General features: G+C 36.6%; 1 protein-coding gene across 1 annotated transcript in view; it reads right to left on the minus strand.

Moving 5' to 3' along the window:
* igsf9a (immunoglobulin superfamily, member 9a) overlaps positions 1-18,310 on the minus strand; it is a 108,331-nt gene that overhangs the window by 15,354 nt on the left and 74,667 nt on the right. The window contains exons 10-16 of the mRNA XM_059357963.1: positions 16,347-16,487; positions 14,532-14,648; positions 8,274-8,424; positions 7,892-8,003; positions 6,282-6,472; positions 1,397-1,614; positions 953-1,037 (exon numbers count right to left, since the gene is read on the minus strand). Of these exons, the coding sequence (XP_059213946.1) occupies positions 953-1,037; positions 1,397-1,614; positions 6,282-6,472; positions 7,892-8,003; positions 8,274-8,424; positions 14,532-14,648; positions 16,347-16,487 (1,015 nt within the window). The remainder of the gene's footprint in view (positions 1-952; positions 1,038-1,396; positions 1,615-6,281; positions 6,473-7,891; positions 8,004-8,273; positions 8,425-14,531; positions 14,649-16,346; positions 16,488-18,310) is intronic.

Here is an 18,310-nt window from a genome sequence, read left to right on the forward strand (position 1 = left end):
ACACTTAAGAACAATGGATACTATAATAAAAATAAGGTTTAAAATGCAGATAAAATTTTACAAACTACAAACAAAACTATGTATTTAGGGCGGAAATTATTATTTTTTTAAATACATTTCACTAAAGCTAAAAATATATATTTCAAAATAAATGTGTTCAATATCTATATATTAATTAATAATTAGAACTTCTAAACATTAATCTTGATGGATTACGTTTTAATCATACATTATTAAATGAATTACTACAAGTTCAAATCCCTTTGTTTTAGTTTGAAAGACAAAAAGTTTTGTACATCAAGCTATAGAATCATCTGCTCATACTGGCTGACCTTCAATGTATTTCACGCCACTTGCGTCAGTTACAACTTCAATATATACGATTCCTTTACATCACAAACAAAGAAACTTGTGAAAATGACCCAAGATCCCTGTGAGGTTTGGTATCATTCAGCTTTACAGATCTAATCTCCAATCCAGGTCCCAAATGGTCACTATCAGCAAATCATAAACTTGATTGTTTTGCATTTGCTCAGTCAGGCATCAACATAATATTATCTGCAGAACTATTGTTAAACAATATATAAGCTATAGCTCTTATTGTTCCGACAGCCCTTGTGTGGCACCAGTGGGACTTGTGTATCTCCCTCTGTTTGATATCTCTGTAGCATATCTAATGAAACATTCATGTCACATTCGCATTAGAATCAGAAAAGACCATACAAATTCTCTTTTGAGAAGTTATTAGTGGAGCTATTTCTATCACTCAGGCCTCTAATGGACAGCGTTCCCCGGGGGGCTGCTCTAATTTTGGTCCGACGCTGGGAACGGAGGGACGGATGGGAGGGGAGAAATAAAGAAAAGAGTTAGAAAATCACACTGAGAGAGGAGGATGGGATGAAATAGAGGGTGGGGTGATGTGAAGGGGGCAAGGTTGCTCCTGAACACCTACCCATGGTGGAGACATTGACTGATGGACTGGGCTCGCTCAGCAACTCCCCGCGACGAGATAGCAGCCGCAGCTCGTACACACAGTCCTGAGACCAGCATCCGCACACACACACAACACACACACACACACACAGTGGGGAGGACAGAGGATGAAACCACACTTTGTCAACACGGGACTGTGCCTGCAATGCTAATGAAGTTCATTTGAATTTGTGTAGGCCTATATAGGAGAAAAAAAAGGAGGATGAGACGAGCAGAGGGAAGAAACGGCAGCACACACAGATTGAAAGACGACAGGAAAGTGATGGCTGCCATGTAGTGTGCATAATTGCGAGTCTACAAAAGTAAAAGCACGGGGGTATAGCCTAGATAAAAATCTCCAAGGCATTCAACAAGCAGCGTGGACTGATTAGTCTCAGAGGGAGCAGTGTGACTGGCTTGTTACCTTGTGCAGACCTGGAACGACAATCTCGCTGCTGTTGGCACTGATGTCCTCATCCAAATGAAACCACTCCCCTTGCTCGGTGCGGGATTGGAGAACAAAGGCAGTGATGGGAGGGTGCTGGGTTTCAGGAGGGGACCATTGCAGAACGACACCTGCTGAGCCCTGATGAGCTGACAGCGACGCAGGGGGCTTTAGTTTACTTCTCCTCGGTGGAGGATCTGATGCAGAGGAATGAAAGACTTTCAGTTGATCAGCCAGATATGCTTTGGCGGAAAAATTTAATTACAGTGGAGGAAATTGCTGCTGCCACAGATGTTCAACCTTGAGTGTGAGAGGGAGTCGGGGGTTAGTTCTTTTTGCAGAGACCAAAGAAGTTGCAACATCCAGTTTTTGCTGCCTCATATGTTTTTGTCAGAGGTACACATGATGTGGGGCATATTTAATAATAATAACAATTATAATAATACATTTTATTTGTAATGCACTTTACATTAAAGGAAATCTCAAGGTGCTACTGGTTAAAAGCATAACAGTCTATTTATAAAAAGGACTAAAAAGGATAAAACAGCTAAAAACAGAAGAAAAAGTATAAATATATATTCATATATACACAATCTAAAAACCATCTGGACAGGAGGAACCAAAGGTTTTGCTAAAAAAGGAAAGTTTTTAGTCCTTTTTAAAAGTGTCTATATTTAACATATTCAGGTCTAATAGCAATATTTAGGGGAGGTTAGTTAGTTAGTATTTATAGTATAGTTATAGTTATAGTATAGTAATTATACTGTTTACTGTGATATTTACGGTCACAATAACCGTAGCATGACCGTTTCATACCATGTTTCTTTTTACGCTTATCCAGCAGAGGGTTACATCTTCAAAGGTGTTTTGCATCCGTTTACAATTAATGAACGTGAATGTGAGCATGGTTCATAAAACCATGTATGCTGCAGCTATCAGCGCTGCTGGCACTAGTTTATATGAATATATTAAGGAGTTTTATGAACAAATCAGTGCAAATTCCAACAAGAAAAATGCCAAAATGTTATGCAAATTGTGCCGGCAGGGTCGGAATGTCAGCTACATCAGCTAGGAATTTGAAAAAAAAACATGTGAAGGATAAAACAGCTAAAAACAGAAGAAAAAGTATAAATATATATACATACATACACAATCTAAAAACCATCTGGACAGGAGGAACCAAAGGTTTTGCTAAAAAAGGAAAGTTTTTAGTCCTTTTTAAAAGTGTCTATATTTAACATATTCAGGTCTAATAGCATTATTTCAGGGAGGTTAGTCAGTTAGTTAGTATTTATAGTATAGTTATAGTTATAGCATAGTAATTATACTGTTTACTGTGATATTTATGGTCACAATTAGCCTGGCTAACACCAGACTATTCTCAAATGAGGTCTAGTCTGGCAACTAGCAATGTATTTTTCCGTAGAGGAGGTGTGGTTTACGATCCTCCAGAGCCGTTTATTGGACGCTTAGAATGTCTATCAAAAGCGTCTGTAGGTAGCTCTTAGCCAATCAGATCAGTTATACCAGATGACGTAGTAGAGCAACAGAAATGGATGTTTGTTGTGTGTGTGTCTGTGAGAGAGTGTTGCTTGCTGCTTTGCTTCTCCAGTTCTCGCTTTCTGCAAGATTATTTATTTTCACGCTTTATTCCCCGTCATGTCATTCAGCCACACACATCCACTGATTTTATGGGCAATAATCAAGCTGCTGCAGGCCTCTCGGCGGCTCCGCTGTCCGCGGTAGCTGGGCTATTAGCCGTTAGCGGCTATTAGCTGTTAGCGGCTATTAGCTGTTAGCCGCTAACGGCGCTAATAGCCGCTAGCGACGCTAATAGCCCCGCTACCATAACGCCGGTGATCTCAGCGGAGCCGCCGAGAGACCTTTCGCCTTTCAACTTTTGCTCTAAACTATTTAAAACACCATCTACAGCTAAAGAGAGTTTCGCGTCTGCTGCAGACATGTTGGATCCGGAAAGCTTCCAAGTGCCGAGTAGTACGCGTCATCGTCTTGCCGTCCCTCCCCGCTCTGTGATTGGATCCCTAAAACAGGGCTAGGAATCCTTCCTGGATTCCAGACCCTTTCGCAGTTCAAAATTAAATTCAAGCGCGCAAGGCAGTCTGGGTATACCCAGGCTAGGTCACAATAATCGTAGCATGACCGTTTCATACCATGTTTCTTTTTACGCTTATCCAGCAGAGGGTTACATCTTCAAAGGTGTTTTCTTGATCCCTCAGATGTCTCTAAAATAAATCTACCCAACGGCAAAATCCACATTTATCTCATAACATTTACCTAGACTGTGCCATGCACTGCCCCGGCCCGCCATAGGTTAGGGCAGCAGCGGACTCAACACAGTTAAAAGGAACCAAAGAGAAGAGCAGTGGCACATTGTGTGCAAACACTGATATGAATGTTGATTTTGCCCCGAGCGAACATTTGATCACCGCAGGAAGACTGCAGACATCTGTAAGATCACAAAAATACCTTTGAAGATACAATCCACTGCTGGATAACAGATAAAACAGCCACACAAGTGGTTCTGTGAGGACTTATTTAGTCACAGCGGGGCTTTGAGGTAAATGCTAACATGGTCTGACAATGCCAACATACTAATGTTAAGCAGGGACATGAGCCTTATTTACATGATCTACATACTGCAGCCTTTTCATACTTTTCCCTTTTACTTACAGTGTGTTGGTTATAATATTGGGCCTTGACCCTCCTGCTCATATAAACTGTGCAGAGGATTGTGCGTGAGAATAGTCAGAAAAGCACACTGGCTTGCATACTGCAAAATGCAACCAGATGCAGAGAACTTCTTTGTATTTTTGGAGATACTAAATATTTTTCTTGCATACTAAACAATATGGCAATAGAGGTACTGAAATGCACCTATAGTATAGTATGGTCTAAAGTGCATGGTGCAAGTGCATTTAGGATGATTCTAACTCCACTCTTGCAAGCTAAATGGCACATAATCTGGGTGCAAAGTAAGACACGGGAAGCATTGGCATTGTATTCAGTCACCTAAGTAATAATTAGTGTTTGATGCAGCTATGCTGTTGCTCTTCCTATCTGAATAATGCACCATTGACTTTGGACCACGGTTTTGTTGATCAATGGCAGTGGTGGAATGTAACTAAGTACATTCACTCAATTTTGAGGTACTTGTACTTTACTTGAGTATTTCCATTTTATGTAACTTTATACTTCTTCTTCACTAGATTTTTAGGCAAATATTGTACTTTTTACTCCTCTACATTTATCTGACAGCTTTAGTTACTTTGCAGGTCGAGATTTAACATGAATAACATAACACATTACACATTTTTTTCATTAAACTTCATAAAAGTATATTAAGTAGTTGAAATGAGCCCTATCTTTACAAAAAATAAAACATTGCTTACATAAAAGCATCAATATAAATAATGTTAAAATACATTTGGAATATATAAAAAATCTGAGTGGGTCCATGCTGCATAACGAGTACTTTTACTTTTGATACTTTAAGTACATTTTGATGCTGAAACTTTTGCATGTTTACTTAAGTAAGTGTTGAATGCAGGACTTTTACTGTGTTGTATTAGTACTTTTACTGAAGTAAGGGATCTGAATACTTTTTCCACCTCTGGTCAATGGTGCATCATTTTGTGCTGCCGCAAGGTAAAATGTGTCCATAATACACCTGATCATACCTCATACCTGTAAGACCAACACAGATAGGCACAAGCTATTTACATAAGTAGGTAACTATGATGGTCTGAAACTAGTAATGATTGGTGCATCAGGTGTAAGATATATAAGGCTTATATATAATATTCAACATCTTAGCAGCCTAGCATTTGCAGTAAAGACAAAACACTGCTGAGGCCAATGGAAATGTCATTAGTTTTGTAGGTATTTGGTCATGAACCAAAATAATTATTTTTAGACTAATTAAAATTATGACCCAATGATAGTCCAAGATGTTTATTTAAGGGATCACATTTGCCTTTGGATAAGTTCCTCTGGGATTCAACTTTAATTAGCTACTTTCAGTATTGAGCATGCATGTGCTTAAGTTTTTTGGTGAACGGTACATTGAAAGCATCCGTTTACAATTAATGAACGTGAATGTGAGCATGGTTCATAACACCATGTATGCTGCAGCTATCAGTGCTGCTGGCGCTAGTTTATATGAATATATGAAGGAGTTTTATGGACAAATCAGTGCAAATTCCAACAAGAAAAATGCCAAAATGTTATGCAAATTGTGCCGGCAGGGTCAGAATGTCAGCTACATCAGCTAGGAATTTGAAACGAAACATGGAGCATGTTGAAGCGTACGACCAGGGAAATATCTGCGAGTAAAAGCCAGGGGCAAAGAATGGGGGCTGGAGACGGATAAGAGGATGCTCTAGTGAAAAATTAGCTTGGAGCAGCTCATTAAAAAGCAATATGATTGAAATTATTGCAAACCATTTGACTTTTTTGTAATTGCGAACTTAGATCAAAATTGTAAATTGTAAACCCCTAAACATGAAGTAGTTGATTTTAACGTGTGTGAACTGAACTGTGAGTCAACTCTTGTGAAGCGTGAACTTGCACAACACTGACTGCAGCTGATGTAATCTGCTGCTGGCACCGTTTGCCATTTCAACCGGTGAAAGTGATGGTCAGCACCGGTTAGAAATGAAGAGCCTGCTAGCTGAATGTTTTTATGTGGTGTTCATTGCTTGTTAAAAAAGAGTGAAGAGAAATTCAACACTTGATAAAAGATTTGTTAGCTCATTAAATTTAAGCGTTGAGCATTATGCAAATCCAAAATGTAGCCCCGGCTGATATTTGATGCATTTAGAGGGAACCGGGGAACGGTACTTACCCAAGGTCCGTGTGGTGGTTATCTCACTAAAAGGTCCTGTGCCCATTTTATTTTGAGACAGGATGCTGAACTGGTAGTCGGTGGCAGGAGACAGACCTGTAACCTGCAGCCCGCTGCCAGAGGAGGAGGGCACGGCCACAGAGAACCAGTCCTGCTTCCCATCATTATCGCTCGCTGAAATCTTCTTCACCCTGCAGAGGGAGAGAGACGAGGAGAGAAAAGGAGTGAGAACAAAAGAGCGGCGGGGAATTCTGGCAGTCTGGTTTTATGAAACATGACAGAAAAGTAGGTTTCATTAATCATTCATACTCATCATCAGTTCCAGATTTTGTGGCAGAGACAGCACTGATGTATCCCTGCTCTTGCATAGAGAGCCTGCAACTCGAATTATGGTGATTTTCATATTCCTACCCGAGCCGAGGTTCTACATGTCTATTTCATACAGAGCAAACTGCTTGACCCTGGGGGTAAAAAAAGCTATTCACCTTTAAAAACTGGAGGACCATTGAACAAGGCCAGTATATTTTTTTACCTATGAGATGATTGCTTTGACTCAACAGAAGTGTTCTTTTCGTGAGAAATAAAAGGACATACTGTTACACAAACAAGGTCAGCCATGAGAGCATTTGAGTGTACTTTAAATTGCTATTTTATTGTAATGGATAAAGTAGGTAATTTTCATAAGGCTTTATATAAGATTAATTCAAAAGTTCAATGACATTATGTGAGATTTGTGAATGATTTAAGTATTGGGCCAGAGAGCTTTCATAGCTGTCAAACAACTAAAAATGTATTGGTTTTTTTTTTTTTTTTGGAAGTCACAAAGTGCTCAAAAGACCATTTTCAGCCCTGAGAAAAAAAAAGATGTCAGTTGAAATGTCAATAGAAAAACATTCACATTATATCTTCTTGAAGTTCTTACACTCCAGAAGCAGCAAAAGTGCTTATCTTTTGTTGTTCTCACAATAGAGGGTGTATTCACTTTGATTATCCTTCATAATATATGGTCATAACATGTCTGTCAGAGCAAGGAGTAGCTGAGGCTCTACAGGGTTGTTTATACTGATTGGCTGATCTATTTTTTGGGGGGATTTTTTTTTAAATGTAATTTATATTTATTTCTATGCTGCTCTTTGCTGCAGCGATGACCCAGTTCCCTCTCAGGGATTAAGATAGCTCATCTTCATGTGATGTAGCGCTCCCAGGTTACAATGTGATTAAGATGAGACGATTAGGAGGTTTCTGTATGTCATCCCATGCATTAAAAAACTTAATTTCAATAAAATAACTTGCTTCTCAATATACCTTACAGGCAGGTAGAGAACACTTGGCCTTCACGACATTAATCTGTGATTTCTAAGCCAATATAAAACTGCTGATTCAGACTAAATGAATGCATTCCGCTCTTTTCTTCAGTATCTTCCTATTGTAGCTAGCGTGGCCACTTCTTTATAAAGCTATGCCCGGCACAAGCGTTTTTTATTGTAGCTGCCAAGAGGTGATAACAGATAAATGAATTCCTCATCCTGGAGATCAATGGAGTAATACCAGTGCAACCGATGGCTGCCATGGTTACAGCCCGAGAAGAAAGTGGGAGGCTTTACACCCACCAAACTGAAAATGTCTGTGCTGATCCTCCATCAAAGCCTGCCTCCCAGGAAACGTTGGCCTGCCTCACCCCTGGAGAGACGGACAGAGAGGTAGCCGCATGGGGACTGGTCCCTGTAATGGAGGGAACGGAGAGGAGTTGATGGATATCTGCCAGCACTTCAACTACCTGATACGGCTAAAGTTTAGAGGCCAGCTCTAGATGTACCACATTTATCTGTCGGAGGCGGAGTGGAGGCACAGGCATCCGGCCGTGCTGGGTATAATAGAGGTTTAGACAGGTATAAAGGAAACAATCTGAAATAAATAAATAATGTGGACGGCTCATGTAATAGGAGTTTTGTTATGGTATTCTCAGACAGGAATCCATCGCTGTGTACTCACCGAGGACAAAGACCTGCGTGGTGGCTTTCACCGAGGCTACGCGGTTAGTAGCGCTGCACTCCCACGCCCCCTGGTGGTCCTTAGTGAGAGGTTGCAGGAGCAGAGAACCGTTGGGTTCTATGGAGTAAGATGTGCGACGGGCCAAGTCAACCTACCAAGAACAAAAGGACCATTAAGACATGGAAACAAACTCTTTGCACCTGTCTAAATATACAGTTTATTCAGCTGGGGACGACAAAATAAATCAAATTACCAACATAGTGGATCTCTTCTCGAGCTAAATATACTCATATTTACCAAAGAATGTATCAAAGAAGTGAAAGTAGTCCCTCGGCCTAAAAAGTGAAGCCAATGTAAGAGTGTCTTAAACCTGCATTCTTTCTAATGGCCAGCAGGGGGCGACTCCACTGGCTGCAAAAAGAAGATAATTTTCATTGAATTCTATGAGAAAATGACCCTGTTTGGCAATTGATTTATTACTTTAGTTAACGTTTTTTTAATAGACTTTATTGTTCTCAGTTGCTAGTTTAACGTATTTTTCAATAGAGTCTAATGTTAATTTTGTTAATTATCGTCCAATTTAGGCTAAAATAGACAGTAAAGCCAGGTAGGCTTTAAAGTGTGGCTTCCTTGTGATTGACAGGTCACTACCATTTCATAGCTGTGCGTATCCATGGTACTGTGTACATTACAATAGCGGTCAACTTGGTTTTTAGTGTTTTCATCTTTGAAATTTGACCATTTCACAGTGTGTTTTCTGTTCATCAGTGTCCGGTTTAGCATTCAGTTGTACTTAAAAACACTTGGCAGTTTTTCAGTTCAGTACAATTTCTTTTAAGCCTGTTCTAAGACAAACAAAAGTAGGATCCCAATTAAAATTAAAGTTATTGTGAATTAGGAATTCACCTTGCTAACCAAGCAAGCTAGCAAGTGTTAGCTGTTGACTTAGAGTTCGCTCAGCTAACGTTAGCTGACCTAACCAGGCTGGTAGCCTGTGTAAACATATATCACCAGCTTCATGGTCACTTCTGCCTCCAAAAAAAATTCACAATGGTGACAGCTAAAATGGAGAACTCAAGGCTTCAAAACTTTTATACAATGTATGATACCTACTGAATATTTCAATTTAACTAAGAAATGCTTAAACAACCAATGACAAACAGATTCAACAGTCAGAGCCAACAGAAGTAAATGGGAAAAAGCTTTCATTACATCCATTATTATCGAGGTAAATCTGATTATGTATTGTAATGTAGATTTTTTAAATTGTCCAGCTCTAACCTGCAGTGCAAAGTATTAGGACAGCGACATGTTTTTCTCTTTTTTGGCTGTGTACTCCAGCAGATTGGATTAACAATTAAATAATAAGTACCTTAACACAAAATTTGAGTTGGTAATTTACACAGCATGCACAATCACTTTGTTATACAATCAACTGATGCTGCTCCCATTGTCTGTGTATCTGGATTTGAAAGCTTTTCTTTCTTTTTTTTAATTCAGGAAAGGGATGTGTCCATGTTTAAACCAGGGTGTTAATGGGCTGACTTCCAGAGCAGCTGCTCACTAAATCTCTACAGAGGAAAAGCATTGATGCGCTGGTCTCAATGGGTTGAAAGGCAACACTTCTTACAGAATTCATCAGCACATTGTGAAATGCTGCACTGCACAGACTTTATAGCTACAGAGAATGTTTTAACCACAAGATGGCAGCACTAGCAGAATTTTTAGCCTTGATGTACTTAAAGTTACACTAAGCGTGTTTCCATTTGGTTTTCATGCGCATTTTCTATTTGTGCAAAACAAGAGACCTGAGTGGAAACCTAAAAAACTCTTGAAAAATGCGACGAAGTGTAATGGCAACACATTGAGTGAATATATGATGACATACGGCGTACACAAAGTATGTGACTTTAACGTCCACAGAAGCTTCTCTGTACTTTGCTAATTGCTCCACCCAAATATTATATAACCACTTACTATTTGGAGAATTGGTGGTTGTGGGCAGTGGATGTTTAGGGGGAGATAGCAGGTCAACAATAAATACATAGAAGTGGTGACATCATCTGAAAGCTGTGAACCTGAAGATTAATTACAAGCTGCAGCTCAGCACTGTGTGTCAAGTTGTGGTCAAAAACGTCTAATAAAAAATGACTTATTTATTTATTTATTTATTTATTGAAGCCTATTAGGGTGTATAAAGGGTCATAAAAAAGAACATCAAATTTGGTCATTTTGGAGATTTCTGCATTTTCAGCGATTGGATGATGAGCACTTCAAACTGCTGAGAAACCCTCTTATTGTCAACACACCTAGAAAAGCTGCACATCCTCTGAATGCTCCAGGTCTCTAGTTTGTGGTTGTAAAGTTTCATGAGGCTGTGATTATGCTAGAGGTCACAGCAGCTCATTTTATACACTACTATACACATTTATACATATACAGGTACAGACTCAAGAAATGCCCTCACTGCAATGATCTGGCTACTACTGACAGAGAGTCTATTTTTATTCAGATAGCATGACATCAGAGGTCACATGACCGCTTTGAAAATCGCCAAAATAGCCCAACTTTGCAGAGTTTTTTCGACAACAATCAGTATCTTTGGTATACTCCTAAAATTGAGCTCGCTACGCCCTACGGAAGAAAAAAAAAAACAGCGAGTTTGCCGGTGGGACCTCTGAATATTAACTTGATAAGCTTCCTCACATAATACAAGCAAGATGTAATATTACCATCAAGACAACTATGTCGTTTCTTTTAACCATTTCAGTTTCAACTGGAACTTTCTCTAAATGTATTATCCTGTTTCTTTTCTTCTCCAGTGATATAATTGGTTTCAGATTGGAGAATTGGTGGCACCTACAGTTTATCTTGATGAATCACCTCCTAATGATCACATAACAATAACTTTTCATTTATTTAAGAGATTTTCTTGAAATTCAGTTAAAATTTTAAATCCATTTGGATGGAAACCTGGCTAGTGAAATGGCACTTGGAGCCACTTTAACTTTTATAATTTGCTGTTTTTCCAGTGAAATGGTCAGACTATGTGGGCACGTTATAATTACAAGAAGGATTTAATCAAATCCTAGAGCTGTAGTGGACTGTTGGTGTCAATTCACACCTCCCTCAAAACCACCTACGTTAACCACGTTCCTCTGGGAAGCTACATTTTTGCCATATATTAGTCTTCTACCTACTACGACCCATTAGCTAACGGTCAAGTGTAGTTTCGCATGCTATGAAGGGATTAGCATTTCGCCAAAATTTCCATTTAATTGTATACATTTCTGTATGCATCCTTAATTGCAGGATGGGTTATCAAAAAGTATATTTTTTTACATTTTACAGGAAGAGAAAAGAGAGGGATTTTGTTAGAAACAGTAAGTGATTTTTTTTTTTTTTTTTTTTTTTTACCGTCACCTAGGAGATTATGTTCTCAGCTTGGTTTTTGTCTTTGTCTATTGGTTTGTCAGCGGGATTACGGGGAAAACTACTGGCCCTATTCTTATGAAACTTGCTGGACGGGTGAAGCATGGGCCAAGAAAGAACCAGCAGAATTTTGGAGTGAATCTGAATAACGGGGAGGATACTCAAATTATTTTCACTTTAGTTAACATTGTGAGATAGGGCATGCCTTGGTGGAGGTCTGCATTCTTAGAGTAGCCCTATACTTTTTTGCATATATTAAGTTGAAAAAAAATTATTTCAATCATCTATATAAATTCTACAAAGAAATACAAATTCAGTGCTTTTACTATAAAATAGCAGTTTTTCATGTAGTGCATTACTTAGTGATTGTTTGTTATTATGTGTCCTCGAATTTGTATGTAAATTGAATCATTAGTTCCAAGTAATATTCACTAAACCAGTTCATTGGCTTAATTAGTTGATATTTCCAAGTAAAATGTAATTGAGGGACATCAGTGAATCTGCAATTTACTTGTGTATTTTCATAAAAAAATAAGTGGTTCTATTAAATAAATATTATTTAGAAACAGCCTGAGTAAAGACTACAAACACTTTCTGTGTGGGAAAACTTGCCTAGCTTTTTTAAGTAAATGTCACTCCAATTTTTTTCACTGTATATCAAGAGATAACTGAACAATCAACCAAATGATGCAGATTGAAACTTGGAAAATATATTTGTTAATTCCCTGTATCTTTGAGGGTTTTAACACCTACATAGATATTTACCAATTAGAGACTTTATCACAAAACAAACAGACATACAGGTGCATCTCAATAAATAAGAATATCATAGAAAAGTTTATTTATGTCAGTAATTCATTTCAAAAAGTGGAAATAACACATTATATAGATCCATTACACACAGAATGAAACATTTCATGTCTTAATTTATTGAATTTCTTCAAATTTTAATGATGATGGCTTACATTTAATGAAGACCTAAAATCCAGCGTCTCATTGGAAAAGACCAGTTTTTAAAAACTACGTTTAATATGGAAATGTTGGCCTCTGAAAAGTATGTCCATCTATATGACTCAATACTTGGTTGGGGCTATTTGACTTGAACTACTGGAAATGGACTTTTCCATCATATTCTAATGTATTGAGATGCTCCTGTAAATAGATATTTACAAATTAAACACTATATCACAAAGCATACAGACTGAGATACTATTACAAGAGAAGCCTAACCCATATACCTCTGTGTTAATACTCAAAACTAAATCTCATATTTACAAAAAACTGTTAGACACACTCGATAACACTCTACATATCAAAGGCCGATGGGAACTGGAGCTGAACACAACAGTTGGCGACGACGCCTGGAAAATATGTTGTAGATATCACAGGAGGGTTGGAAGCCAGGTATATATATATAGATAGACGTGTGTGTGCTCTACTTTTGCTCAGTGTTATTTCATCTATATGTGCATGTTTTTCAAGTGAAGCTTAGTCACGAGGTCATTTTGGTTTGTACTGTTATTTGCCTGGATATGTGTTGTAATGGCAATAAAGTTTTGAAAAGTGTGTTTAAGGGGTTAATATCCAAACACATCTGTGATTCTTCCACACTCAAATATTAAAAAAAAAAGCCTTAAACCTTGTGTTGGCCAAAATTGACCATTATGTTGAACAGTAGAAATAATACCCTTAATTATCTTTCTTTTTAATGAAAATTGGTTGAAAGTATTTTTTTTATTATTATCTTACTTACTGTTATTTATACACCTTTTGGTTTGGGGTAATGATTCAAAAAATGGGAGAAGATTTTTTTTTTGTGTGATGCCAAATAAGTTCAAGTTTGTCATTGTTTCACTTCGGTTTTTCTGAACTGTTAAGACGGAAAACTGGTATTCACAAAGTTATTGATGCATGAGAGGATGTTTCTTTATGAAAAATAACATTTGGGGGTTGAAATTCAATGAAACTGCTTTATTTTAGAGATTTAATACAGGGGTAATTTTTTACCCTTAGGACAAGATGAGTATGCAGAATGTTAAGACCACACAAGGGTTAAAGACCCTCCTCACTACCGCCTTCAACCTATAAACTGACTTTTTGGTTTTTGATGATTTCTCTCATCCGTCTGTTTGCTTTTCTTTTTGTTTCATATCTCTTTTTTATAAAGCTTTTTGGGTTTCATAAAAGCACTATATAAATGAAATGTATTATTATTACCATTATTATTACTGTTATTATTCATATTATCATTATTATCATTATTATTGTTTATAATATATATAATATATAATTATTATTAATATTCTTATCACTATCATTACTATCATAATTACTATTATTATTATTATTGTCATTATAATGATTATTATTATTATCATTTTTATTATTATTATTATCGTTATTATTATTAATATTATCATTATTATTGTTATCATTGTCATTATTATTATTACTATTATTATCATTATTATTATTATCATTATCATGATTATTATTATTATCATTTTTATTATTATTTTTATTATCATTATTATTATCATTATTATTATTATTATTATTATTATTATTATTATGCATACTGGATGGTGAATGGTGTAGAAATGATAACCTATTGAATGCACATTTTCCACAGTTTTCCAAGTTATGAAAAGGAAAAGGTAAGAAAACGTGTCACTGTTCATATCTATCCAGAATGCAGTATGTGTTTCATTATGTGCACATTTCTTTGTGTACATACTGCAGAGAGGATGTCCTTGTAATGATTTGCAGTGTCATGAATAAATCAGCTCCACTTAGTTATTGAATAACCTGCTTAAGGCAATTTACCTTGCTCCAGGTCACTTTAATTGTTGGGTCCTGGTTTCCTTGACAGGGGATGAGCAGCGTTCTGCCAGCTTCCTGCCTGTACTGCTTCTCTGGACTGATGCTCAGTGATGGGGGGTCCTGTGAATTTCCAGAGCAATGTAGCAGAATCAAGGAGATTGCAGCAAAGGCAACAATGGATTTTAAGACTGGATTACTGCCGCTTTGGACAAGATTATCTTAATAACAAAAGGATTAGCCACACAATTAACTCCACTAATAGTGGAGGCATTGCAGTGAGTCTGAGTTGACTTCTATTAATGCCAGAGGGCTCACACGTCGGAGTGAAAAGGTCAATAAAATGTCGTTTCTGGTAAGTTTTTAATTCGCTGTGACAGATGCGGTTGTGGGTAATTAAAATGCGTGCACGGTGGTGTAGACAGACGGTTTAGCAGAACTAGAGGGACAGATTCAGTGGTAGTTTCTGAGCTTCCTGGGAATGATGCAGGGAATGTGGTCTGCTTTACACTAAGTATTTTAAATGACATCACGTAATATTAACCCTTTGATGCACAACATGGGTCTAAAGTGACCCGACTGAGTTTTTATATTCTATATCTTTGCAATAAATTAATTTAATCTTTCAGTATTGCAGGTTTTCCTCAAATAACTTGTTTTTGTTCATCATACATTCAAATTTTTTGTTTTCATTTCTTACTTTTTGAATAAAACCCCCCCTTTTTAAAAAAAAAAACTATGCTTCTAATGCACAGGTTCATTTTTGACCCATGTTGTGAATTAGGTGTTTATATGTTGTCACCAATACACGTATATTATCCATTCTATTTTGTTAAATTGGTGTTTTTCCAATGGAAATTATTATTTGGTGGCTGTAATAAGTTTCAAATGTTAAAATATGTGATTTTCCAATGTAATCCGGTGGTTTTAACAACTCTTTTAAAGTTAAACCTTCAAAATAAGACAAACCGTTACACATATACTCAAATTGTTGATTTAAAAAACAAACAACAAAAAAAAACATATTCAAACACACAGTCAGCATGAAATAACATGGGAAATGAATGTTGGTAATTTTTGACCCATGTTGTGCATTAGAAGGTGTTTATATGTTGCGCATCAAAGGGTTAAGTATCTTTCCACAGAGTGACCCACGCAGTTTCAGAACACATCGACAAGCATCTGGGGGCAACAACCAATATCTCTGGTGTTCTGGTGTAGAATAACAAAAACGAAAAAAACCTGCCCTTGCGTCCCAAAAACACTTACGTCCTCAAAACACTTAGGTCCTAACAGGATTCAACGCAACATATGCCACTTATTCTTGCTTATTCTTGTGTTGTTTCTTGACTTCATCCTTGCTTGTGTTGTATGATCTCTCAAATGTACGTGGCTTTGGATAAAAGCGTCTGCTAAATGTCATTGTAGATTGTAGAAGAGAGTTTTATTGTCATTGTTCACGATACAATGAAATTTGGGGTGCTTCACCTGATCAGTGCAGTTTAAAAATATAAAACAAAACGGATAGCTTCTGTATTGTTCAGTTCTCACAATTTATTATCTTTATTATCATTATCATTATTATTACTATACTGTGAATATGTGTATTATTTTTATGAAATCTATCGTTCCCAGATTACATTTCCAATGTGTTCGGCCATTTTTGCTCTCCACATACACAGTTTACCTTCATGCACCCAGAGCCCACTCAGACAGGATTGATCAATACGCTTCTGATACCAGAATCTTGTCCCGTTGTTTACAGATTCTGTTTAAAAGCAGATATGTGTTCATAAAGACGAGCTTAAATTGCTCACTGACCTGGAGGATGACAGTAGTTGGTTGGGATGAACCCATGGTGCCGTAGCTGTTGTACGGGGAACACGTGTACACGCCTGCTGCATCGTCATTGACCGTGGTCATCAGCAAAGAGCCTTCTGGTGTCAAGGTCCATCCTGGATACTGAAAAAAAAAAAAAGAACAGTGTTCTCAGCACTCTAACAGCTAAAAAGAAAAAGAAGTCTCAAAGGCTTAAGGATGTAAATTGTATGGAACAAATAACTGCAAACCTTCGACTTCAGACGGAATTGTATCTTGAAAAATGGTCACATGTTATAATGTATTTGGAAAGGTGAGAATACTGTCTCTATTCAACTGGGCTAGATGGTGTTTTTTATTTTTCTATTATTATTATTTTTTTATTATTATTATTATTATTATTATTATTATTATTATTATTTTACACTGTTTCTCTATACTTGTCAGGTACAAGAAACTACTTTACTATATTGGCCTTGTATAGAGAAACAGTGTAAAAAAGTATATCAGTAGGCCTAATGAACCTCTTCAAGATATTATTATTATTATTGTGTTTTTTTATTACTATTGCTAATTAGATCTACAAAGAATATTCCTTCACCTCTTTGCTATTTGATTGTCCTTGTATTTTGTATTTCGTCAGTTTGATGTCAAGGAACTTGTTCTAATAAATGTTCAAAAAAAAAGAAAAAGAAAAAGAAGTAGCACATGCGGGTGATTCTCATGAAGCCAGTCTAAGTTATGTCTGTGAAGATTACAAGGACAAACTTTATTAAACTAAATATATTTCACTTTTATATGAATGAACAATATAGCCATAATGAGGCACAATTCATTGTTTTGTGTTAAAATAATATTTTCTATATTTTTAAACATATTTTTGATTCACAAATTCATTACCGTAATGCGTCCAGATAAAAATGTCATGGTTTCCCCACACTTATATACGATAAATATTTAATAAACTTTATAAAAATAAATATACATTTGTTTAAAAATGTATTATTTAACAGAATATAATCAAACATAATGGTTTTAACAATGTATAAAGAACAAAATCTGAATGAAAATTGATGATAAAAAATAGTTAAATGTTACAGTAATGATAGAATTGTTTGCATTAAAAATGTGTATATATTAATAAAATACATTTTGGTGATACCAGCTACCCTTGAGCATATTTAAGTGCTTGCCAAAGAAAAAAAAACAAAAACCTTTCGTTGTTTTTTTTATTTTAAATTGTGTTACGGTAATGAATTTTGCTCACAGTGTCTCTAAAAATGTCAGAAAATACCTTAAAATTTAAAAAAACAGATTATAAATTCATATTAAACAGTGACTTTAGATTGCATATGTTATAAAGGGTCAAAGAAAATATGTATTCAATGCTCTTGGATTTTTGCTATGAGTTGCACCATGTTCATGAGAATCACCCATGCAGTCTTGAATGATACATAATATTACTGGGAAAAAGTGTGCAGGGAGCTTAAAGAGCTAAAAAGGCAAGAAAATCTTTAACAACTCCAAAGCCACGCATGAGCTCCTCAAGTGTGTTTGAAGGATTTACAGGAATATTCCTCCCATAGTCCAGCAGTGGTTAAGTACTTACAGTAAGTCTCCACTGGGCAGATTATTTCCAAACTTCTCTTAGATTGTGTATTTTTTATTACTATCTTTCTCAAGATGACACACAAAGATAAAGCGGTTTTGTCTTCATTAAAACATTTTTCGGGGGATATTCCCATGATCATTTCTTAGGTGAATCCCTATACAAGCTTCACAGAAATGCTCTGAAGAGCTTTAAAAATCTCTTTTTGAAGCATTTGCATTAAAAGCAGTTGAATCTTTTCATAATTCTTTCCCAATAAGCCACAGCGGACGGCGTGTTTTGTGCTCTGACTGCGCAAAAAGGTTTCCACTCAGTTTAATGAAGTCAAACTGCTATTATCCTCTCCAGAATGAGGCTG

Source organism: Centropristis striata, chromosome 19 (assembly GCF_030273125.1).
Source record: "Centropristis striata isolate RG_2023a ecotype Rhode Island chromosome 19, C.striata_1.0, whole genome shotgun sequence".
NCBI classification, from domain to species: Eukaryota; Metazoa; Chordata; class Actinopteri; order Perciformes; family Serranidae; genus Centropristis; species Centropristis striata.